This window comes from Corvus cornix, chromosome 13, assembly GCF_000738735.6.
Source record: "Corvus cornix cornix isolate S_Up_H32 chromosome 13, ASM73873v5, whole genome shotgun sequence".
Taxonomy (NCBI): Eukaryota; Metazoa; Chordata; class Aves; order Passeriformes; family Corvidae; genus Corvus; species Corvus cornix.
This window is the reverse complement of record NC_046343.1, coordinates 14,447,141-14,470,958: the sequence shown is the minus strand read 5'-3', so window position 1 is coordinate 14,470,958 and position 23,818 is coordinate 14,447,141. Positions and strand designations below refer to the sequence as shown.

General features: G+C 48.1%; 1 protein-coding gene across 15 annotated transcripts; it reads left to right on the top strand.

Annotated features, from left to right (window-relative positions):
* Positions 1–881: 881 nt before the first annotated feature.
* On the top strand, positions 882–21,285 carry PURA (purine rich element binding protein A). 15 transcript variants are annotated; one of them, XM_039559578.1, is made up of 4 exons: positions 882–2,045; positions 18,060–18,125; positions 18,333–18,404; positions 20,723–21,285. In XM_039559578.1, exon 1 carries the CDS (start codon positions 882–884, stop codon positions 1,830–1,832), a length of 951 nt encoding a protein of 316 aa, XP_039415512.1. In that variant the 3' UTR covers positions 1,833–2,045; positions 18,060–18,125; positions 18,333–18,404; positions 20,723–21,285. The 15 variants fall into 15 exon arrangements, with proteins under 15 accessions (XP_039415512.1, XP_039415508.1, XP_039415511.1 ...); XM_039559574.1 differs by having other exon boundaries at positions 19,253–21,285; XM_039559577.1 differs by lacking the exon at positions 18,333–18,404 and adding an exon at positions 18,213–18,269.
* Positions 21,286–23,818: the final 2,533 nt, after the last annotated feature.

Below are 23,818 nucleotides of genomic sequence, written 5' to 3'. Positions count from 1 at the left end.
CCTGCAGCACCAGGAGAAAACATCCTTACTTGGGCTGGAGCTGGCTTAAAATTGAGGGTTTGGCAACAAGGACTAAAAGTTAAAGCATCTCCTCCAAAACCCACCCCCAAATCTCCAAAACCCACCCCCAAACCTCAAAAATCCACCTCCAAGCCTCCGAAATCCCACCTCCAAGCCCCACCTCCAAACCCCCGCTGCGGGGGGACGCCCGGTCCCCCCGGTCCCCATCCCCGCTGTGCTCCCGAGCCTCCAAACCCCGCGCCACGCCATAGGCCTATTAATTAACTTCATTATCAACCCCGAATAAACACATCTCCCACCCGGCGATCCCGGGCATCCCACCCGGCCGGAGGGCCCGCTGCGGAGCGTTCTCCCGCGAGGTTCCCGCCGGGGAGCACGAACCCGGCGGCTCTCCCCGGCCCCGCCAGCTGCCGCCGGGGTGCGGGAGCGCGGTTCCAGCGGGGACAGCGGCCGGGGCCGGTGCCGGTGCCGCCCGGAGCGGGGTCGGACGCGGCGCCGGTGCGCGGGGGGGAGCGCGGAGCTGCAGTACCCGCGGCGGCCGCTCGGCGGCGCGGCGCTGCCGCCGTGCTCGCCGGGGCGGCCGGCGGCGGGGGCCGCTCTCTGCCGCCTTCCCGCGCCCTCTCCTCGCTCCGGCAGATCTCGCGAGAGCGCGGCCGGCTGGTGGCCGCGGGGGCTGTTGCAGCAGCGGCGGCGGCGGCGGCGGCGGGAGGAGGAGGCGGCGGCGGCGGCGGCGGCCGGGGGCGGCCGAGGAGGCGGCGGCGGCGGCGGAGGAGGCGGCGGCGGCGCGGGGGCGGCCGCGCCGGGGCGAGCAGCGGCGGGCGAGGCCCGAGCGGCGGCGGCGGCGGAGCGGCGGCGGCATCATGGCGGACAGAGACAGCGGCAGCGAGCAGGGCGGCGGCGGCGGGGGCGCGGCGGGCGCCGGGGGGCCGGGCGCGGGCGGCGGCGGCCCGGGCGGCGGCGGCGGCGGCGGCGGGGGCCCGGGCGGCGGGCTGCAGCACGAGACGCAGGAGCTGGCCTCCAAGCGGGTGGACATCCAGAACAAGCGCTTCTACCTGGACGTGAAGCAGAACGCCAAGGGCCGCTTCCTCAAGATCGCCGAGGTGGGCGCGGGCGGCAACAAGAGCCGCCTGACCCTCTCCATGTCGGTGGCCGTCGAGTTCCGCGACTACCTGGGCGACTTCATCGAGCACTACGCGCAGCTGGGGCCCAGCCAGCCCCCCGAACTGGCGCAGGCGGCCGACGAGCCCCGGCGGGCGCTGAAGAGCGAGTTCCTGGTGCGGGAGAACCGCAAGTACTACATGGATCTGAAGGAGAACCAGCGCGGGCGCTTCCTGCGCGTCCGCCAGACCGTGAACCGCGGCCCGGGGCTGGGCTCCACGCAGGGCCAGACCATCGCGCTGCCCGCACAGGGCCTCATCGAGTTCCGCGACGCCCTGGCCAAGCTCATCGACGACTACGGCGTGGAGGAGGAGCCGGCCGAGCTGCCCGAGGGCACCTCCTTGACTGTGGACAACAAGCGTTTCTTCTTCGACGTGGGTTCCAACAAGTACGGCGTGTTCATGCGGGTGAGCGAGGTGAAGCCCACCTACCGCAACTCCATCACCGTCCCCTACAAGGTCTGGGCCAAGTTCGGCCACACCTTCTGCAAGTACTCGGACGAGATGAAGAAGATCCAGGAGAAGCAGCGGGACAAGCGCGCCGCCGCCGCCGCCGCCCCCGCCGTGGGCGCCGAGCCGCCCCCCGAGGCCGAGGCGGCCGCCGCCGGGCCGCCCGGCGCGCTGCTGCAGGCCGAGGAGCCCGAGGAGGACTGACCGCCCGCCCCCCGGGACGCGGACTGGCCCCGCCGCCGGCGGGAGGGCGGGCGGGCGGCGGGGCGCGGGGGCGGCGGCCCGGAGCCCCCCCTCCGCCCGGAGCCCCCCGGCCGCGCCGCCCGCCCGGCGCCCCCCCGCCGCCCGGCAGCAGCAGCGCCTCAGACCCGCCACCCATCGCTGGATGTTCCTCCACTTTACCCACCGTATCAAACAGTAAGCAGCTGCTAAAACAAAACAAAACAAAAAAAAAACAAAACACACAAAAAAAAAAAGAGTCAAAAAAAAAAAAAAGTAATAACATTATATATGAACTGTGTTTCCTACTTGATTAAAAATATAAAGAACTGAGTGTTTATTTCCCTAATTAACCGAGAACTTTTGTACACGTTTAAGCTATTATTATTAAAAGTGTTTGCAAAAATGGTCAAGATTATAATATTGCTGAATTATATAAAAAAAAGTCCTTTTCATGTTGAGCTAACATTTGACTTTAGCACAAAAAAAAAAAAAGAGATATTTTAGAACACGTAAAATAATATTTTTAGTTTTTTCTTCTCATTTTGTTACCAAATTTCGAACCTTACATGGAGGTTACTATAGTATATTTGACACCCTATATACCTGTGATTAGAGATGTGTATATATATATGAGGGCTAGGCATGCTGTGTGTCTGAGCTTTGTCTAAATGTTATGCAGAAGTTTGTAGAGTTAAAAGGTACGTAGGTTTAATTCATGCAAGGTAAACAATAAGTGCTCTCTTTTATACAATATGCATTGCATCTGGACCTTAAACATATAAAAATGGTCAGTGAAACTTCTGTGAACATGAAGAAAAATTATTAAAAAAGGCATTTAAATGAAATTTGCTAACTTGTGATTTTTACGTTTGAACCAAAGTTCTTCAAATAGTAAAAAAAAAAAAAAAAAGGAAAGAGGAAAAGGAAAAAAAAAAAGAGAGAGAGAGAAAAAAAAAACGAAAAGTAAAGAATTTCCTCCCATAATATTTTTTTTCTGCACCTGTTTGGTTTACAACTGAGTAGGCGTATTGTCATTATTGTGTATATGAGATGTACTTGTATTGTTCATAATATATTTTTTTTATTCTGTGTACTTAAAGTACTTAACCTGACGTGCAGCGGTTTCCAGTGCACCTGTTTTTGGACAGCAGGTAGCGAGTCTTTCTGTGTCGCCACTGGCACTAGCACTATCTCCTGAACTCGTGAGAGGTCCGGACCGATGCTTTGATCCCTGTTAACTTCCGTAGGCCTGTTAGGAACCAGTGCAGCACGAGGGCAGCGTGATCCCACTGAGCCATGGGGGTCGGAGTTTGGTTGGACAGTGAAAGCCAAGCCGGTGTGTGTCCGTAACGGATTATTTCCATGTAGCTGTGGTGCTAGTTATTATTACTGGCTACATACCTGGCGAGCCTGGCCGTGCCCTGCCCTCCCCGTCCCAGCTCCCGCCGCGCGCGGGCTCTGCTCAAAGCCTAGGCTAGGGAAACACAGATTTGTCAGAACACTAATCTGTCCAGGTGTGTTCTCCAAATTGAAATTGTTTGTAATAATAATAAGAATAATAATAGACTTTTACAGGTTGTCTTTGTTGTTTTCGGTTATGTTGGGTTTTTTTTTTTTTTTTCTTTTAAAAAAAGTTGGTGTGCTTTTAATTGACTAACTTCTTGCTGCTGTATAGTAAAAATATTAATATATTTTTATCATTAAACTGCTGCATGACTATCATCATTGCGAGTGAAGAGAAAATGTTATAAAAAAAAGATGCCTTAAACAGTGAAAACAAAACTTTATTTTTTGTTTTTTCTTTTCTTTTCTTTTCTTGGCTGGAATTCAGTAGAGAGCGTTTCAGAGAAACTAGAATCTTGTTCCACTCGGAAGTTTTTTGGGAATGCAATCATTTTGCTGAATGGTCTTGGCTGAGTTAGGGGTCAGGTAGACCTGAGCTGCTCCTGTGTGAGCAGGAGCTGCCAGCACTTCTTTACCGAGGGGCAAGGATGGAGTTTTGGAAGGGTGGGGAGAAAACAAAAAAAAAGCTTGTTTTAAAGAATTTGATTTCCTGCTGTCGTTTTATTCCCGGTTGAAATTATGATTCCCTTTTTCTTCTTGGGTTTTGTTTTTGGTTTTTTTTTTTGGTTTTTTTGAGATGTACTGTAAGTGTCAAAACAAGCTGTTTCCATTGTACCATGCATTATTGCCCTTGAAAGAAGTTTGCTGTTAGTGTTCACAGAAAGTTAAACACAAGATGCTGGTAGCGAGGTGTTTCTGTTTCTTTTTAAACAATCACTGGAAATGTTTAAAATTGCTTTAATGTGCACTTTTCCTATTTCCCAGTAGTGGAATAAGCTTTTCAGAGTGCGTAATGTGACATTTGAAATGGTTCTCAATTGCATGTAAACGTGTCTGATAACCTTCTGAATCGGAGGCTCTGGATGGGCAGTTCCAGCGATTATTGTACTTCAACTGTGATGTGTCGGGACTGCACTCTCCATGCTGCTAGACGTAGTTAGGAATTTAATTGCTTTGGTTTTGCTACTTGATTGATTGTCTCGGTCCTGCTGTTCACTGCCCTCCCCAAAGTTGTCGCGCTGCCGACGGACGCGCTCCGCTCCGGCGCCCGTAGTTCCACGCCGCCGCGGTGCGTTCCCAGCAATAAGTAGCGGGAGGCGAGGAGAGCACGGCAGAGTGTCCTTCCGTCCCTCCCGGCTCCTGGGAGCATCGCTAACGAGGCAGGCTGCTCCCGTGGTCTTCCTCGCCCGCGCCGCCCGGATCCTGCCCAGGATCCGGCTGACTCGAGAAGCGCACGGGCCGCGCGGTTCCAGTCAAACCAGTACAGCCTGGAACAGCCCGCGGGCAGTTCTGTGAACAGTGGCCGAGAACTTGTGGTCAGTTTTTGTCTCGTTTTGGGTTTCTTCTGCGTGTTTCCTTGGTTTTTTGTTTTGGTTTGGTTTTTTTCTTCTTTTAACGCACGTTCTGTATGTTCAAGGACTTGATGAATGATGATAACGAAAGACTAAAATGACTGTAAAGATTCGTGGGATTTTGCTCCTGGTTGTTTTAGTTTTCTTTTGATTTATTTTTCTGCTTTTTTTTGGTTTAATTTTTGTTTTCCCGGAGGTGCTCGGTACTTTACCAAGGCTCTAATATCTCAGTATTTAAAACAAATCAGAGCAGAAAACCCTGTTTAATGTTAGAAGAAGAAAGGTATATTTGACCATATGTGTTGTTTTAAAAAAAGACAGTATGCTCAAATGTGCCAAGATACCTAATTCCTGAGAAGTATGCCTTATATTTTCCTTGATTATATGCTTTTAAATGTCTTGTAGAATAGGTCCAAGAGCATGATAAAAGCTACTTTATAATGACTACGTGCAAGAAAACTTGAAATTCATTGCAATACTGACATTATTTTATTTTTAAGTTAAAGGGACACTGTCAAGTAACTTACCATTGAAATACAACCACCTTTTAAGTGGTTTTATGCTAACGGAGAAACGTCCTCCAAATTCAAATTCTATTTTTTTTTTTTTGTTAAAAGGAGAAAAAAAAAGTGAAATTGCTCTATGTTTGAGAATGTAAATAAAAAAAAAAGAAAGAAGGAAAGAAAGAAAGAAAGAAAAGAAACAGCACTAGCCGCTGTTGATTCCTGCCTCTTTTTTGCGGTCCCGCTTACGATGCTGCGGGGGGGCAGCCCGCAGCTTCCCGGGAGCCGGGGGGCTTGGCCGGACCCCCGCGGGGTTCCCCCGGCGCCGGGAGCCCCCGGGATGGGCCGGGCGGGATCCGCGGGCGAGCAGGAGCCCGGCCGCGGGTGCCGGGAGCGCGCCGAGCTCGCAGCCAGGCGCGCCCGTAGGCGGAGAGCTTTTCGTTTTTTGAAAATTCAATTGGGAAGGAAAAAAAAAAAAAAAAAAAAAAAGGAAAGAAATACTTGACAGTGTCACTTCGTGCGTATCCCTCGCAGGGGTTGAAATGTGCTGGGGGTAGCGCTGCCGGGAGAGCGGTTCCCAACCTGTCCCGGGACTGTGGGAAGCGCAGAGGGGCTGCCCCAGGGGCAGCGGGCGGGCGCGGAGCCCACCCTGCGAGCCAGGCAGAGCTGCTGCCGGGGATTTAACCCCTGCTCAGAGCCGACCGGTAACTTCTTTTTTTGTTTTGTTTTGTTTCGGGTTTGGTTTTTTTTTGGTTTTTGGTTTTGGTTTGGTTTTTGGTTTTTTTATTTTTGGGAGCAATTACTTTGTTGCCTTTAAAAATAGCACTGTAACCACCTTTTTTTATGATTAGCTGTAGTGTAACCTTTGTCCCTTCAAACTATGCAAGCTATGAAATGTAAATTAGGGATCAGTTAAAGATAGTTGATTCTATTCAATCAGTTGACATTCATGCACTAACTGGAGTATATACAGATAAAGCTATTAGAGTGACTTGTATGCTAACAGCAAGATATAACATACCTACCTATTCTAAAAAAATGACTATTAATATTGTATAACAGGACTGTGGGGGTTGGGAGGGAATGTTATCTCTTATCTTCTTAAAAGGGGATTTAAGATTTTTATAACTGTTTTTTCCATCAAACTTTAATATTTTTGTCAAATTTTTAGGTATTTAATTTGTAAAATAGATTTTACTTTGTACTGGCGTACAGAAAATAGGGGTTGATTTAAACTTTTTTGAAGCCAAGTGATCAAGTACATTTGTAATAAAAAGTCAATGGATCTATATCAGTCGTACTCACTGTTTTCATTTCTTGTACGTTCTAATGCAGTGGCGCTGTATGTCTCCCAAGGAAAAAAAAATTGGGGAGGGGGGTGGAAGGAGAAGGCAAAAATGTCAGCATTGATGCTGCCAATTGATACAACTTTGCGTGTGCAAGAGGCCCCTGGTCAGTGGAGATTTGGTAGATATGCATTTTTCCTAAAACACGGTGCCCTTTTTCCAGAAGGGTTTATGCAAACCTGATGTTTTTGGCATGTCTTCACTTCACGCTTCCACCTTGGCGCCCGTAAACTCTAAAGTCGCCCTTTGGGAAGCGCCTTTCCCTGGCACTTCAGAAAAAGCAAAACCAACCAAAGCAAAACTCCGATTTCTTCTAAAGTGGTGAACTACAGCACATGATGTTTTTGCACCCTCACACGCTGTCTCCCTTCCTCCAAGGTCTGCCACTTGCTTTTCTCTAAGTTCAAGAGGTCAACTTTTTTTTTGTTTCGTTTTTTTTAAGTAAAATTGCCAAGTCTTTTGGATCGAAGACTTCAGCAGATCCACCGAGCTTGGATCCAACACCTTGCAGAGCACTGACATAATTATTTTTTGGTTGCTTGTTTGCTTTAAACCCAGCCCTCCCCTTCCCTGTCCCAGGGCATATACCAAATCTGATTGACTTGTCTGTGGCAGAAGTTGTGGGAGTCAGCAGGGAGAATGACGACATTAATGTACAAGAATGCTAAAACAGGTTTACATTTTAGGGACTCTCGTCAAGCAGGAAAACTCAAAAGTATAACTAGAACCAACCAATTTCCAGTTTCCTCAGTTTCACTAGTCCTCCAGGTACAAAGTGAGTCTCTCTTAGGTGAGTTGGAAAGAAGGCAGTGAAGTCAAATTCCTCCACAACTGTGCCATTTGCTCCTTCAAAAACCTGCTGCTTCCTACTGTATTGGGTGGCTTTTGGAGAGGTAGGGCTCTGCCTGAAGTGCTGGGAGTTTCTCTTTTAAAAAGACACTGTCAAGAATTTTTCATTTTTAGAAACCCAGTTTGCAGCTTTTTTTTTTCTTGCCTTTTTTTTTTCTTTTTTTTTTTTCTTTTGCTTTTTGTCAGGCTTACCCAAACTTTCCCTTTATTGTCTTACTCTCCTCTTTTGTTGGCTGCCTGCTCCTTGTTAACTCAGCTTGTGCAGCTGGAGGGTCACTGTTTCTGGTGGTGTTTGGACTATCTGGAAGAGAAGCCCAGTAGTTTGAAATTCTCAAGCTGGGCTTTTTTATATCTTTTGCACACTCATTTCTCTCCCTAAAAGTTTTACTCTTCTTGGCTTTCTCCTGGAATGTGTGAAGATAGGTGAAGGGCTCTGAATTTTTGGTGGCAGAACAGAGAAACGGGCTGCACGCAAAGTGTTGTCACAATGTTTTGACAAAACCGACGAGGTAAACAAGCGAGTTCCATTTTTATTCCTGATTCCTTCTGCTGTTGCCATCTCCTGTGCCGCTTGCAACAATGAAAGAGAGTTTCTGCCCAGAGCTTTTTTTTGTGGTTCCTTTTACTCTGCTCACTTGCACATGATTTAGCTCGCTGGCACGGCAAAATGTGCGTGGGTTGTGAGCGTGGCAAGGAGATACGTATATAGAGTTTAAAGCTAGTTAAGGTTAATTTAAATGGACTTCCAAAATTATAACCTTTTTTAAAAGCTTGTATTACCCAGAGCCTAATCTTTGGGCCTGAAGTTCATGGCTTTTATTTTTTTTTTCTCCGAAGTGGTGTGTGTTGCGTTGGGATGGCTGAGGGTGATGGCGCAGGAAGGATGCGCCTCTCGTGTGGCAGCTCTCCGGAAGCTCCGCAGCTGGAGCGGGGCTGTCTGCTCTGCTCCCAGCAGAGGCTGCCTTCCCGCTCCCATTCGTGCCAGATGGTCCTGGGTCCGCTCTGGGAGTTTCTCGTAGCCTGCCTATTCTTCTCGTTATCTTTCCAAAGCATTTCAGTTCCTGATGGGGCTGTGTGTTAGCAGCACTGCAGTCTGGGAGAAAGGCAGCTCACATAAGGGCGTGCAACAATCCCACTTCTTGTGAATTACAAGTGGGCCACGAGGCTTTACTGGGCTGGTGTTGCTTGTTGTTAGTGCCGAACAGCTGCAGATACCAGAGAGAAGTAAAGGCCAAATCATCCATTTGCGGGGGTTCACAGTGTTAATTCTCCAGTGGCATTCTGGATATTTTACTGCAATTTGGATGGCATAGAAGTTGCTGCTGGAGGAGCACATTGGAAGGGAAAGGATGAGCGGGTTGGTGTTTGGGCAGGTGTGGTGCTGTCATTAAGGAAGGCATTTCCTGAGGCGGCAGACTCAGGCTGGGTGAAAAGAGTTTGTCCCAGGGGAGGAGCTCCCAGCAGTCGCAGCAAAGGTGTTGTCTGTCTGCAGGGTGGGAAAAGGCTTTCAGAGCAAGGTGGGAGATTGGATGTGGCAGAGATGGATGGCCGAGGTACACCTGGGCTGCCATGCAAGTGCTTCAGCATCAGCACAGGTATGGGGGATGGCACTTAGAGAAGCCCATGGGAGCCTGACGGCAGTGGCTCTTTGTCACAGGCAGCTGAGGGGTGTCAGGCAGCTGGTCCCCGGGGATTGTGGAGCTGCAGGGGCTGAGCTCCCCGGCTGGGGTAGCTCTGCTAGTCCCATCGTTGCAGTTTGGTGGCTGAAGCCAGATGAGCATTTTGTGTTTCAGAAGAGTCAAAGCATGTCGCTCCCATCTCTATAAAAGCAGTAACCGGTTGTGTAGTCTGTTTGAGGCAAAATATCACCGAAGAGGGAGAGTTGAAGTCATACAGCACGAAACGAGGCATGTTTTCACGGAAAAATGTCAGCTGGAGATTAAGTGAAAAAAGATAAAGATAGAGGACTTTTGGCCCCACTATCTGTCTTTTGAACGTTGACTGATTAAAACAAGACAGAGTGAAAGGCTGGATATCCCCGAACAATGCTTCACTGTCCCTCTGCAGATCGATACTGCTGGCGCTCCTTTACCCAGAGAGGGGATCTGGTCCTGAGCTTTTTGCTCTGGAAGGCACCATGGCCAGCTAAGATGGAGCCTGCTCAGGCTGGCCGTAGATTTTGCCTGCATGTGGGTGTTGTCTCATTTTGGGTGACCAGACATCACCTGGGCTGTGGCAGTATCTCTGCAGCTCGAATTGGCTATGTGGTTTGGTAGGGAAATTCTGCTGTCCCTGTGTAATGTATCTTGGAGCAGTCTCAGAGTGCAAGACCTGATACAGTTTGGGTTTAACTAAGACAGGTTCTACCAACCAGTGGGCATTAGGTTTATCAGACCAAGCTAGAGCTCACAGGAGAGTGAAATATCCAGAACACAGATAATGTAGCTGTCAGGTCCTGAGCAGGGACTACTGTGCTGTTGAACTTGGCTCTGGCTGTGCTGATGACTCTGGCCATTTCCACACCTGGTCTTGAGGCTTAGGTTCATGACGTGGTGAACCTCTGCTCCTTTCTGGATCTGCCATCAGCTGGGAGGGTGCTTGGTTTGAATGGGAATCTGCTGGATCTCCCCAGCACGAACTCGATCTTAACTCAGACAGTTCCTTGGCTTTGCTGGTGATCAGTTGGTTTGCTGTCCGTCCTGACATCAGCTTTGCAAAAATACACACCTTAACCCTTTCTGAGTCTTAGGCCGCATAGCAGACTGAAGTGCAAAGAGGACTGGCTGCAACACTGGCAGTGGGAGTTTCTGCTGAGTCTCCCTGGCTGTGGCATTGAAGTATTTTTTTCTTGAAACACTATCTTGAAATATGCAGGAAGCAAAAACCCAGCTTCATTCTTTCTGTTTGAGATTGGAGAGGTGAGAGGTGTGGATTTATATCTGCAGCAAGGAAGGATGTGCCCCTCCTGGCTGGGAAGACCTTGGAGGGAGGTGGCTGTTGTGGGAGCTGATCCCAGTGCGTGCCGCTGGGACGGCAAGTGCATGACTTGGAGAGATTTAGACAGCTTTTTGGGAAAAACCTCCTTGTGTTGAAATGTCATCCCAGTCACGATGTTGATTTCAGTGGAGAATTGCTTGTGAAAGTGGCTGGCAAGCTGCATCTGAAGGCCCGTGACCACGCTGACCCCGGTGGGTTTGGCTGTGTTACTGGACATGGTGCAGAGACCGTGCAGCAGCCCCGTGGGTGAATGCCTTGGTGCAAGAGATCGTGTCCTACCGACACGAGTCAGCGCTTTGGGCTGTGAGGTGTTGCTGTCATGCTTGCAGGAAGGTCTGGGAGCTGAGCCTGGGCTCTCGGACATCATCATCATCATCATCATCATGCTCTGGATTGATGCATGGGCCAGCACTGGCACGGGGTGTTTTGGGGTGGCTGTGGGGGCTCTGCTGCAGGGATGACCCCCCCAGCATGGTTTGAGCTCCTCTGTGTCACCAGCTGTGCTGATGTGGCAGGTGCTGAGATGAGGCTGGAGGAGGCTCTGTCCGCATCATACCTGCCTGGATAGTTTCTGTTGCTGAGAGCTGAGGGTCAGTAAATGAGCAGTGGTCGTTTCTTCTGTTACTGGTGAATGTCTTCATGTGTGACTCGGACTCAAACTGCCATCGAGGTTGGGACATTCGAGGTTTGGGGGGTTTTGTTCTCACTCTGGGTAGAAAGGCAGCTGTCAGAGGGCAGGACAGTGGTTGTGCATCGGGCAGGACCTGTCTGTTGGGATGTCTGGGAGCAGCAGTGTCGTTTGAAAGGCAGCCACCTTGGTTTGGGTGTCTCTGTTCCCCAGCTTGGGATTGCTCTACTGTCTCCCTAGGGAATGCATTTTATTTCTCCGTGCTCCATCCTGGTTGCACAATAGTGAGCATGATGTAGGCCGCAGTCTCCTGAGGTTTGGAACTTGCCTGGGCTCACCTTTTGCCCAGGCATCTCATATGGGCAGGGGAGCTCAGACCAGCAGCTCCTGGGGAGTGAGTCTGCATCGGCACATCAGTGTCAGCCGGTCCAGGCTCCTCAGAACTCACCTGGGGGTCGAGAGGTGAGCGCTGGGATTTCAGGGACCAGCTCTTCTCTCTGCCTCAGTCCAGCAGAAGCAGGTCCAGCTGGCTCACTTTTGGGCAAGCTGGGAAGGCTTGCCGATCTGTCAATACTTCAGGAAATGCCAGGGCTAGGAATCATGGAGAAAGGATTTTGTGAAATCTGGTATTTAAACCTCCCACTCGAGTGATGCTGAGGAGAGCTGGCAATGTAGCATTGGCTTATCAGGAGCTGTGTGGGCAGGTCAGCTTAAAAAAAAATGTTGTGTGAGCAGTACCAGAGGTGAAGGAAAGAAGCCGGTGTCTTGTCAGGTACAGAGTTTAAATGGGGTCAGAATTTCTTTTTATTAAAAAGATTGTTTTATTTAAATAATAAATGACAGTAGGTTCACCGTTGCCACGGGCTGCTGAAGGGCAACCAGGCAGGTCTGAGCAAAGTAGGGACTAAAGGCTTTGAATTATTTTCTGTCATTAATAACTCTGAACTAAGCACTGCAAATTCATGTAAAAGCCATCTCTGCTTTCGTGCATGCGAACAGTTTGGTTTGTGGATAGGTCTGCTGTGTTCAGAGGCTCATTCTATCTTGGAAAAAAAGAGTTGGCTTCTGAGCTTCACCCGTCAATAAAAGTCTTGGAAAATGAGTCCTTGCAGGCTTCTGCAAGGCCATATGTAACTTATCTTGTCCAATGCAAGTCTCTAATTGGCAGTTTAAAGTCATTTTAAAAAAAGAATCTGTTAACAGTCAGTCTATTTTTAGTTTAAAGATGGACTTTATATGGTCATAAAGTAAAATTCCTAGCTTAATTATGGGAATCAAAGTACATTGGCTTAATTGCACAAAGAACTGCACACAAGAGTGCAGAGAGGACACGCTTTACGAGTGATTATCTGCTGATAAAATATTGTATGGAGCAACAAGTGGGGGAATTCCAGGCTCTAGAAAGCATCCTGAGGCCAGAACTGCTGAGCTGGTGGAGGAGAGATGGCATCAAATCCTCTGCAGATGGTCAGGGTTCATTCCCACCACAGCACCGGCTGCCTTGCTTTGTATTTATGGAGGCTTGAAACTGGACAGGATTAAAGGGGTGATTTATAACCAAAGCCTTGGTTGAGGAGTTGATTTGTGTTCTGGAGGTGCCACCAGGAGCTGGAGAAGCAGCTGTGGGAGGTTTGAATGGCAGAGGATTTGGTGATGGGAAATACAAGCTCCCAGTGATAGGAGATCCATCAGGTCAGAACTATTTGCCTGTTGATTGGACACATAGACCTTGAAAGGTATCAGAGTGCTTGGGGCAAGCCTGAAGCTGCCATTCTTGAAGCTGAGATACCCGGGAAGCTAAATTTGGGTGTCCGGGAAGGAGATAGAATTTAGGATGTGGCAGCACCTCTTCCTAAAGTCTTGGTGGTGTGGGAAAAGGCTGTGACAGGGAGGTGAAGTGAATATGACTCCACAGCGTTTCCACTTCAGCCCAGGCGTCCCCAGACTGGTGGCACGGGAAGTGGGCAGGGTTTGGGGAGGACAGACTGAGCACAGCTGGGGGAAGGCTGAGGCTGTCGGGGCTCGGGATGTGCAGAGGTTGGGAGCAGAGCTGTGTGCACAGGAGGGACAGCCAGCTTCAGGCTGTGGGCTGGAGTGAGGAATGGGCACACCTGTACAACAGGGGGGAAACAGGAGACAAAAATAATTGTTGTAGACTGCTCAGTGGTGAAAAAAGACCTCGGCACAGCTGGTCTGATTGAAACATGGTGGGGGTGATGAAATCAATAAGATACTGCATTACCTGCCATTGCACTCTACTGAGCAGGTATGTTAGGTCATAAAGAACACTGCATCTAAAAGGTTGCTGTAAAATCTGAGGAAATTGGAGTCCTGACGACCAAACAGCTGCATTTATGTTGGATATAAATTCTGTATTTTAATGACATGGGGGTATTAAGAAGTTTTCTATTCCAGACAAGAGGAAAGTTGTGGGTTTCTTGAGCCTTGGGAAAAAAACAGGCTCATGCATCTTCATAAATCTGTTAGAAAAAGCAAGTTCCATTATGACCATGCTATCTAGCCGGACTGTTTGGGAAGGAACTGGCTAACATTTCGGTGCTCAACAGCTTGATTTACTTAAAGGATCATTTCTTGTAACAGCCTGGTCTAGAGTTAGCCTTTGTTTAGGACTAAAACGTAAGAACTGATTCAAGATACAATTATTGTTGAGTTGGCAAGTGGCAGTGACCAGCCGGGGGTCACTGAATTGCAGGTTCAGTATTCTCAGGGGTGGAAGGTGCTGGACTAAAAGTGAGTCTTGTGTTACAAAATATTGCAGGGGAGAAGATCAGAAAAATGAAGTCCTTAGATTTACCATAGATATGTGGGAAGGTTACAGGCATCCAGATGAGGCAGAAGTCTGTCATGAAAGAGCGAAGAACCCTACAACTGTTGTTAAAAATAGTTATAAAGGAAGGGACTTCTGGAGTTCAGGAAGATTCCATCAAAAGACAGAAGTCCAACTCTTGAGGAGCAGACTGAAAGAACCATGTGGTAGGGCAGAAAATGAAGCAGTTTAGGCAGGGCTTTGCAGAGCTGGGGGCCTTGGGGAGCCAATGGTGTCTGAGGGACATCAGAGACAGGGCTGGGGAGAAAATCTGGGTTTCATTTCCTGCACTGCTTCATGCCACTGAAGTGACTCCTCCATGTCATTCTGGAGCACAGGGCATGTTTGAGAGCCTGCTGTCCATCACCTCATCCTTTTGGGTGAGATAAGGAGCCTCCCTCTGAAACTCAAGTGAGGCAGAGATGCTGGAGCAAAGTAGGAAATTCAAGTAGAGGAGCAACAGGTGTATCAAGGGGTTTCTAAAAAGCTTGGCTCTGAAACACTAAAGGTACTAGCAAAACCAGGGCTGTCAAAAAACAGCTTAGTATTCTCCATGACTAGATAACATCCTAATGTCAGGTTATTATTTTTTTTAATTAAAGTAGTAATCGAGGCACAGGGAATTGAAGAGCAGCAACCCTGAACTCCAGTTTGAGAAAGAGAAGCTGAAGTGCTGTCGCTCTTCAGTGTGTGAGGTGGAAAGCAGCACACTTTCTGCAAAGAAAGGGGATTGGACCAGGTGATCCCTTCCAACCTGATCCATTCTTTGATTCTGTGATCAGTCGGGTTTGCTGGGGCACCTGCCAGAATGTCTGAGCACCTTGACAAACAGCAGGATAAAATATAGGCTTATAATGAGAAGAGAAATATCATGGAGCCCTTCCTTGGTTGCAGTTCTGTTGGTCACTTGGGGAGCAAAAGGCAGACTAAAGTCTAGTTAGAGAATGATTAAAGACTTCCAAGTCTGCATCTTCAGCCTTTGAGCAAATGAGTTCCATTCAATGGTTTCATTAAAACCAGAGTTGCTGGGTAGAGAAGGGTTGATTTTCATGGAACTTTTCTGGTGGACACCACTAGGTCCAAGTTGCAAAGTCTGATCTGAGGGGAGAAACAAGCCCAGAGTACTGGGTAATATGGTATCTAAATTTCTCCTGTAAAGCAACACCCCCAGTTCCTGCCTTGAGCTGGACTTGCAGGTCTGCCAGATCCCAGAGTGTGCCTGGATAGCTGATACTGTGGGTACGTTCTGTTTTCTTTTATCTTTATTGAGAAAAAACTCTTGCTTTTGAAAATGGGCAGAAAGGGAAGGAGTAGGGACGGAGGTCTGGGCAGCACCTTCCAGCTCTTGTCTAGGTCTGTCCTTGAGGGAGGGTTGTTGGTGTGTGTGCATGTGCAGATCTGTGTTATCTCTCTTCCCAAGACACTCAGGAGCACCCACAGGTAACTGGTGTCAGCCAGAGCAACCTTTGGCTGCTCTGGCTTAGTTTTAGGCTTCTTAAAAGTCTAGGAGTCATGGCAAATACCCTGACTTCTCCCATCTTCCCTGTCTCCAGCAGATCATGGTACCGAAGAGTGAGTGCTCTGATAAGTTGTTGGAGTTTGCAAAGAAGCAGGATAACTGCAGGCACTGCGAGGCTTTCAGTCAGAGTTTATGTTTAAAGACAAGGAGCAGAGTGCTTGGGTTATGCTGGAGAAGTGACCCCAGCCTGGCTATGGCTGGAAAATTGAGAAGAGCATGGTAAGGTCTGGTTCTGTGAGCATGGGGACATGTGAGGCAACAGGCAGTGGGGGAAAAAAGCAATTTTTAATGCTCCGTCAGTATGCCAGGCTGTAAGTGAATTGCTCATTCAGGAAGAAGAGCTCAGATTCTGGCAGCAGAGCAAATGAAGTGAAGGTGTGTAGCCTGCCACAGGAACCCTGCACATTCCAGATGTAGGCGCAGGTTTGTGAGGCTGCTGAGCAGGAGCTCCTCTGTACCACAGCTCGTTAGACCCCCACGGTGTCCCTGTGCTGCTCTCCCTGGTAATCGGGTGGTTGTCACTGGCACAACCTTTGTGCCTACCCCTAGATATCCATTAGATTGCTCACTTCTAGTTGAATTATACCAGCTGACTTTGAAGACTCAATATAAAACCATCGTGGTATGCTTGCATGATAGTTATTTGATGTAAGAAACAATTTCTTGTGCTCTCTCTTTAGGAATTTGGGCTTTGAGTTTCACTGAGGTGTGTTGTTCGTACCCAACTGCACAGGATCAGGCCCATCTCTGTTTTAAAATGTATTTCACATCAGCGTTTAGAAATGTTCTAGGAAACAAATTAGGAGATCGAGTTGTCTGTCACAGGCTCAGATGATCATAGCGACTTGTGCTCAAGGCTCCGTCCTCGTAGAGACCTGCACGGCTGCTTTGTGTAACTGCTGTCAGAGCTCTGGCGTTCTGGTAATAGTGTTTTTTAATAAATGTACTGAGTATACTCGCCTTTAAATCCTGTTAGGTACCGATAATTATCACTGGTATTCTGTACATTAGCTCTGTACTAGCATTCACATTGGACTAGGCTTAATAGCGTGAGTGGCAAAGATGACTTGAAAAAGGAAAATTAATTTATACCCTTTTCGTGTGGTTCTACCCCGTGTCGTGGGTGGTTTGTAGAAGTACCAGAAGTGCTACAATGGTCTTCCCCCTTTTACTTGCTGCAATTCTCTGCAGAAGAACATACAGATTTAAGTCTGTTTTTCCATCCTTTGGAGACACTGAGATGTTATCATGGTGAGGCCCATGGAAATACCCAGACAAGCTGGGCCCTCACGCAGAGATAAGGCATCTTTTCCATTTGTTTTTTTTTTAATTCTGCTGTCCATCCTCCAAGCTTTTTTTCTTTTTTTTTTAATGTAAAAAAGTTATTCCCTCATCTGTCAGTGCAACATCCTCTAGGATATTTGTGGTCTTCCAGGAAAGGTAGACAGGACTGGAATTAACTAATGCCAAAAATTGCCCATGGCAAGGGAGGGAAATCCTTGTTTTCAAGACAAACCCCATCCAGACTTTTTTTCAGACACCCCGCAGCACACCACAAGGGTATAAATCCCGACTTTTTCTTTTCCAGGTGATCTTTAAGGCCAAGTAGCAGAGGGCAGGGTTTTGCCCTCCAGCGGGGTTCCGGTGCTGTGTGGCATCCGCGCTGTCCCGCAGGTCTGAGCCCCCGGCACCCCGGCATTTAGGGAGCTCCATGGGGTTGGCTTTCACCATGTCCTCGATTTGGATCCCCAGGGCAGAAAAATTAGGACTTTCTCAGTTAAAGAAAAAACCGAAAGTGAAGCAAAATCTCTGGAGAGTTGTGTTTCCCCACAGCAGTGACAGCCCCTCAGCACCCACTTCTGTTCAGCCAGCACCCCCGGGTCAGTCCTGCTGGGTTTTTAGCCATCTTGACCTCATGTTTGCAAATATTATTGGTAATATAATGCTCTATGTACAAATGTCTGTGTGGCTCATGTGTATGTTTCTGTGGTTCAAGTCAGCCACAGACTTCTGGAATTTCATTGTACTTTGGTTAAATGTTGGACTTTTAACTCTTCTACTGTATGGCTTCTTGATTTCTCTTGTCCAATGTGGACCAACTCTATTTTTGGAAATAAATAAGCATGTAAATAAAATGAATGGGTTTATGCCACTTACAAGAAAATGCTTTATTTAAAATATACACTCAGTCTTGTATATTTTATGGTATCTCAGGGAGCAGCCGAGGCTCAGGCCCCAGCAGCCTTGTGCTGAGATACCATATTATGTACAAATACACTTCCAAGTGCTTTTGGAAGCAGACTTCCCATGTCCTGAGCCAAGCCCCAGTAGGACCAGCCTTGCGGAGGAGGGAGGGGGGAAGCCAGAAACACGTAGTTTAAGGGGAGTAAAGGAAAGAAACACAACTTTCCTCTCAACACAAGGCTTCTGGTTTGAGGTGTCCGGGTGCCAGAGACACGGCCGGGTGCAGGGATGCCATGGGTCCTGCCTGGGAGCACATGGAGATCAGGAGCACGATGACATCTCTTTTTTTTTTTTTTTTTTTTTTTTAATTTTTTTTTTTAATTCTCCATATAAACCAATATTTACCAGTAATCCTGTGTTTCTGTTTTTGTTTTTTGGCAGACTTTTACCAGTAAATATCGGTTTATTCCTGAAACCAGAAGCCCTAAACATACCTTTGTTTATAAGGTCAGTTGGCATTTTGTCTCTCTCATTCCCCACTCCCCCCCAGTACAACCCAGCAGGTGGTTGAAAGGTACCGAGTTCTCTTTCTAGTTTTCCTGCTCTGCATCTCTGGGAACTGGAGCCCGCAGGACCTAGAGCCTTCTGTTGGTAACGTAGATCTGAGTTTACAAATTATTCTTTTACCATTTTAAATCCTGCTTTTAAGGACAGAGGTGTTCCCACCTGCCCACCACGGGAACCGGTAGAAACCCCTAAATTGCTCCTCCTCTCCGAAGCCTGCGGGTAGGTCTCTCACTAGCATCTTCAGGCTTGGGGCTGAGAAAATAATTTATCCCAAAATGTACACTAAAAAAACTGCCATTTCTGGTTTACAGAGAGCAGGACTGGGGGAGGGAAGGGTGGGAAAGGAGTTTGAAACTTACTCTTCCTCCCATTTTTTTCTAGAAAGCAAATGTGACATGGGGAGGAGGGAGAGAATGTGAACATGGCCCTTCCTAAACTCATTGTAAACTCTTCCTCCAAAGCTGGGGAAAAGGGCAAGTGAAAGATCTGATCCTTAAAAGGACATCACTGGGTGTCTGAGACCCCAAAGGCAGCTGGCGATTTTTAAGGACTCAAATTGCTTTTGGTTTATCCCAAGACCAATTGACTTGGGAGTGTTGAAGCCTCCTTTTTCCCCACAAGTATGTGCCACCCAAACACTGCATGTTTTGTTAATACCCCAGAAGCAGAGAACCTGATGAGGGATAGAAAATGAGTTGACAGCACGGTCCCAGCCAATTTTCTCCTCCCAAGCAAACAAAATGCAAAAAAAATCCCCAAACCAAAACCCATCCCTGACCCCCCAAAAAACATAACCTCCTAAAAAAGCAGGTCAAAGAGGATCTCAAATGCCCAGTCTGGTTTTGTTGTACATGGTTGACACGGGTGTTTTTGGCATAGCTGCAGCCCAACTATGTCCCTTTAAGGAGCACCGGGGCTCGTTTCCTCCTCACGAATCCCGAGCCGAGGGTTTTGCTGTTCCTGAGAGCAGATCGAAGCTCCTGCAGCCTTAGTTGGAGTCCAGAATGAGGGGAGCCCTTCCAGCTGTGCACTTTGAGCTGAAAACTACCTTTCCTCCCCTTTTGCAGCCTGGGTGGTTCTGATTGCTGGCAGTTCTGTAATACAACCTTAATCTGAGCAGTTGAGGCTGGTCCTACCTTATCTTCAGACGTCTTGCGGAGGACTCCTGTTACCAGTTTGGTACTCAAAAGCTACACCCCACCATCAGAAGTCACTTTTTGTCTTTTCCAAAGGCAGTGATAGCTCACCCTCTCTAGCTCTAATGGAAAATATGATAATTGCAATGCAACTTTCTAATAAATTGTTCATATATTCATAATTCCGTTGCAATCCCAAATTGGAGAAGAGATCTGTTAAAGGTATATATTAGTCTAGATTTTTCTTATTGTAAATACTGTAATTTTATAATACTGTCAATATTTTATTAACTTAGAAATATTTAACAGAGTTTAATCTATGGTAGTTGATTTATTTATAGGTTTATGTTGCAGCCAATTACATTCTAATGTAAGATTAACTTTCAGCATGTCAACTTTGAGTGAATAATATATCTTTGGAAAGATTAAGAGAGAAAACTCTCGCTCTTAATCTGTAGTATTTATCCCCAATTCCCAGTTGGGAAGTATTTAACAAAATATTAGAAGGTTTTGAGAGCTCATGAATCTAATAACTGCAGTTGGATTTGAAAATTTGAATTTTGAGATGTACCTGTCTCTTTGACCCTGTGAACAAGTTTGTTTCAGTACCTGACCTCTCCAGCACAGAAGTCTTTATTTTGAGCAAAGGGACACTGTCAGATCAATTTTAGTTTCTTGCTTTTGGGGGGAAAAAAAAGCCGCAAAAACGCAGCCCCGTGGCATGTGTGTTAATTCCTTTTGGATCGCAGGGGGAACAGCTCCTCTCCCGAGGGTTTGGGTCCCTGGCCAGAGCAGCTCCATCCCTGCAGCCCGGCGGGGCGGCGCTCCGGCCGCTCCGAGGGGGCTGGGCAGTGGCGGTGCTCCCGCAGTCCTGCCGGCCCCGGCCCTGGCCCCGGCTGCCGTCGGAGCTCGGGGAGATGGGCAAAAGTGCACAAAGTCTAAAAGTTGACCAATTTTTGACCAAACTGTTTGCTTTTTAAAAATTGAAATCTCTCTCTCTCTTTTCACCTGATGGTGTCCCTTTAGCATCATAAAGATGTTCATGTTCTCTGAAAACCATGAGAAGTGATTTTTCTTTTCAAGGCAGGGGAGAATTGGTCTGTCATGTGTTTGCAACGCAACTTGCATAAAAATACCAAAAATATCTTGAGGGTTTTCACAGGCGTTGGTATTTTTTGAGTGTAAAAGTTAATCTTGATTAGAGATGTGCCAATCTTTACTGCTTTCCTGTAGTGTTGTTACACTTAGGCATTTCAGTTCACTTACAAATATATACTGTAACAGTATACTTTGTACAGATTTATTTAAAATTTATTTGAAAACTGAAATAAAGTAGGCAGAAAATAAAGATATTTATTTTTCATTTGACTATGTAAGAAGGTATCATTCTTTTGGTTTTAGTGCACTGGTGTACCAAGCCTCAGAACCACTGCTTTCTCCAGCTCATAGGATGCTTTTCCAGACTGTGGATACGTGTATGTGTACTGCTGTGTTGATAAGTAAATGCCAACGATGGAGTTCGTTGCTTTTATACATCCCAAAGAGAAGTTCTCCACCGTTCACTGTCTGTTTTCTGACCGAAAAGGCGTGTGTTTGTGAACAGTGTTCACGCGAGCTCTGCCATCCCACCCTCACATCAGCTCACACCAATGCCAGGATGGGAGGAGTTGCCTGCGTACCTTCCCCAAAACACCCCGGGCCGCAGTGGCATCGTCAGGGAGCAGTTCAAACCTGTGTCCTTTGGGCTTTGTGTAAAGCAAATGCAGAACAAGAAAAATCGAGATGTTAAATCCATTAGAAAACCAATTCCTTATTGTACAGTAGTATGGAGATCTCTAGTCAACCTGCCATTAATAATAGATTCTTATTTTTTGAATGATCTATTTAAAAGAACAGCAAGCATTGTATTTGCTAGTAAATCTGAAGTGTTTACATGGAATTACTAAATAAATTATTTGATCTAAGATGGCTCTTATCAGTGCTGATTTTTAATAATGGAAATTCGCTTTGGCAGCTGCTTTTTTAGTTCGTGCTGTTCTTTAAAATCTTCCAAAGCAGGTTTTTTTTTTTCACTGCATCCTTGTGGTTCAAATTAGGTTCTGAGGAAGAGGCAGAGCACGCCTCTCCCTGCGAGGCCTGACAGGAGTGCTAGCTCACGTTTTCCAAGCCCTTCCATGAGGCCGTCCCTTCGCATCCCAAAGAGCTGAGACGGAGCAGGATGCTCTGCGCCCAAAGCCCTGCGGTTCTCACTGGGCTGAGGCCCGGAGCCTGCAGAGACAGGATATGGGTTTTTAGCAGAAAGCATTGGGATGGAAGTAAAACATCATCCTGTGAGGTAATGAGTTGTCAAACTCAGTTCCAGCGAGGCTTGGTCCTGCTTCCTGCTGTTCCAAGGCTGCTGGAACACCCTGTGCCCCTGCTCGGAGCCTGTGGGTCCGCGGGCAGTCGCCAGAGGCTGAAGCAGAGGAGGGCTTTGGCTCATCAGCGAGGCCAAAGGCAAATTCAGAGGCTCCCACCCCTTCCAAGCCCCAAGGGCCGCTCTGTGGCGTGGGGAACCCGGCTGTGCAGCCCCCACAGCTCCCTGGAAAGCCGGGGGTGGAGGATGGGGCAGATGCTACCCTGCCTTGGGGCTCCTGCCCAGGGTGGAGGGGCTGCGGGTGGAGAGAGGCTGGATGCAGAAATGCCTGTACCGGGAAGGAGCAGCAGGAAGAGCAGGCAGGCGTTGCAAATGCCGAGTCTGGCCACACCGTGTCCCCCTCTAAGCGCCGCAGACGCTGCTTCTCTGCCGGGCGCTCCAACCTGGGGAAAATGAAACGATCAATAATGCACCTGTCCCCGCATTCCCCGCTCCCAGGCTGGCGCGGCCGAGCGCTGAGTCACCCCATGTTTAATTCAATGCTCTCAGCGCCAGAGCCCTGGCTACAAACCCATCCAGGGCTTACATTATGCGCTAGCTGAAATTTTTGTTAGACATGGATTTCACGCTTCATGTTCAGGGCAGGATTTCTGTCCCACCCCACGCTGGCTCCGCTGGCTGGGGAGGGATGAGCCCGCACCCTGCTCCAGGTACATGGACGGCTTCTCCCCCAGCCTGCCGCTGCCCTCTCACCCTCACTGGTCTGGAGAGGTTTGAGATATCCACCCCTGGGCCCTGCAGCACCACCCCAGCTCTCCCTGAGCCTTTCACCCCAGCAGTTCATCCATTAGACCACTCTGTTTCCACTGGAAATTATTCTGCTCTCACTTATTCCCCTGAATAGCATATTTACACGCATCTCTATGTCCTCTGTGAGCTAGCCCATGGTTATGAGCAGTATATTCCTAGAAATTTGCTTTCTGGTTTGGGGGGAATTGAGCATACTGATGAAATGGCTCCATTTGTCTGAGTAACATCAGGAAACTTATCTGGGCCAGATGCTTCTCCAAGCTGATACCCCCTGGCCAATGGCTGGTACTTGAGAAGAAGCAGGAAACAGCCGCTCTACACCTTGCCAAGCCATGAAAGGCCCTTATTTTGGAAGAAAATACTTCCTCTTTAGGCTAATTTCCCACTCCAAGCCCAACACTCTCTTTATAGCACATGGGAGTGACCCTCAGCATTGATCCCACTGCTCATTTTAATGCTTAAAGCAAAAACCAAACTGAAACATCAGACAAAAACACTGGTCACAAAGTTTTGGGGTTAGTAATCGCTCAGATTTGTTTGTAATGGATGGGGCAATGCTCCAGTAACTCAGATATGGAGCATCCTGAGCTGGCCTTGCCTCACAGGATGGCTCCAAACCAAAGCAATTCCTTCCATGCTGGTTTGCTTGGCATTGCAGAGAACCTGTGACTTTTCTGGGAATTGGCTAAAGTAGGTTATTCAAGATAAATGCCCCAGGGTGGCATTCCTGACCTAGGGAAACAGAGAAGGTATTTCTGCTGCTTCTACCACTGCTGCTCACATGGAGAAGTGACTCAAAAACCAACTGGTAGCTGCCCAATCCTTCCCAGTCCTGCCATGTGGGTGATGGGAATAGAGACTGCTCTGGATTTCCAGGAAGGCATATTTGCAATGAAGACACATAGACATGACCTTGATCCATCTCCTAAGAGCTTCCCTTTCAACCCAGCAGAGCATGGGAACTGCAAAAGGAATACTTGAATTATTTTGTCCTGGATTTGTTTCTTCAAGTCTAAAATATGGAGATGCTGAAAGTGGGAATTTTACAACATACCCAACATTCAAGTTGGCCTGAGAATCAAAAGCCGTGGCAAGGACAGAGGGTGATTTCTGCTGCCAGGCAAGGAGGAAGGCAGTGTGACTCTTGGGGAGCCATTGCTCTGCATCCCCTGGGCAAGCTGGGACACAGACGTGTCCAGAGCCTTCGGAGGCAGCTGCTGTCCCCGGGCTACCGTCAGGCAGGGACTGCCGGGGAAACTGTCTCCATGAGGCAGCCAAAACTCAGTGCCAAGGGATGCCTGGAAGAACCTGACCCTGACAATGCCCTGGGA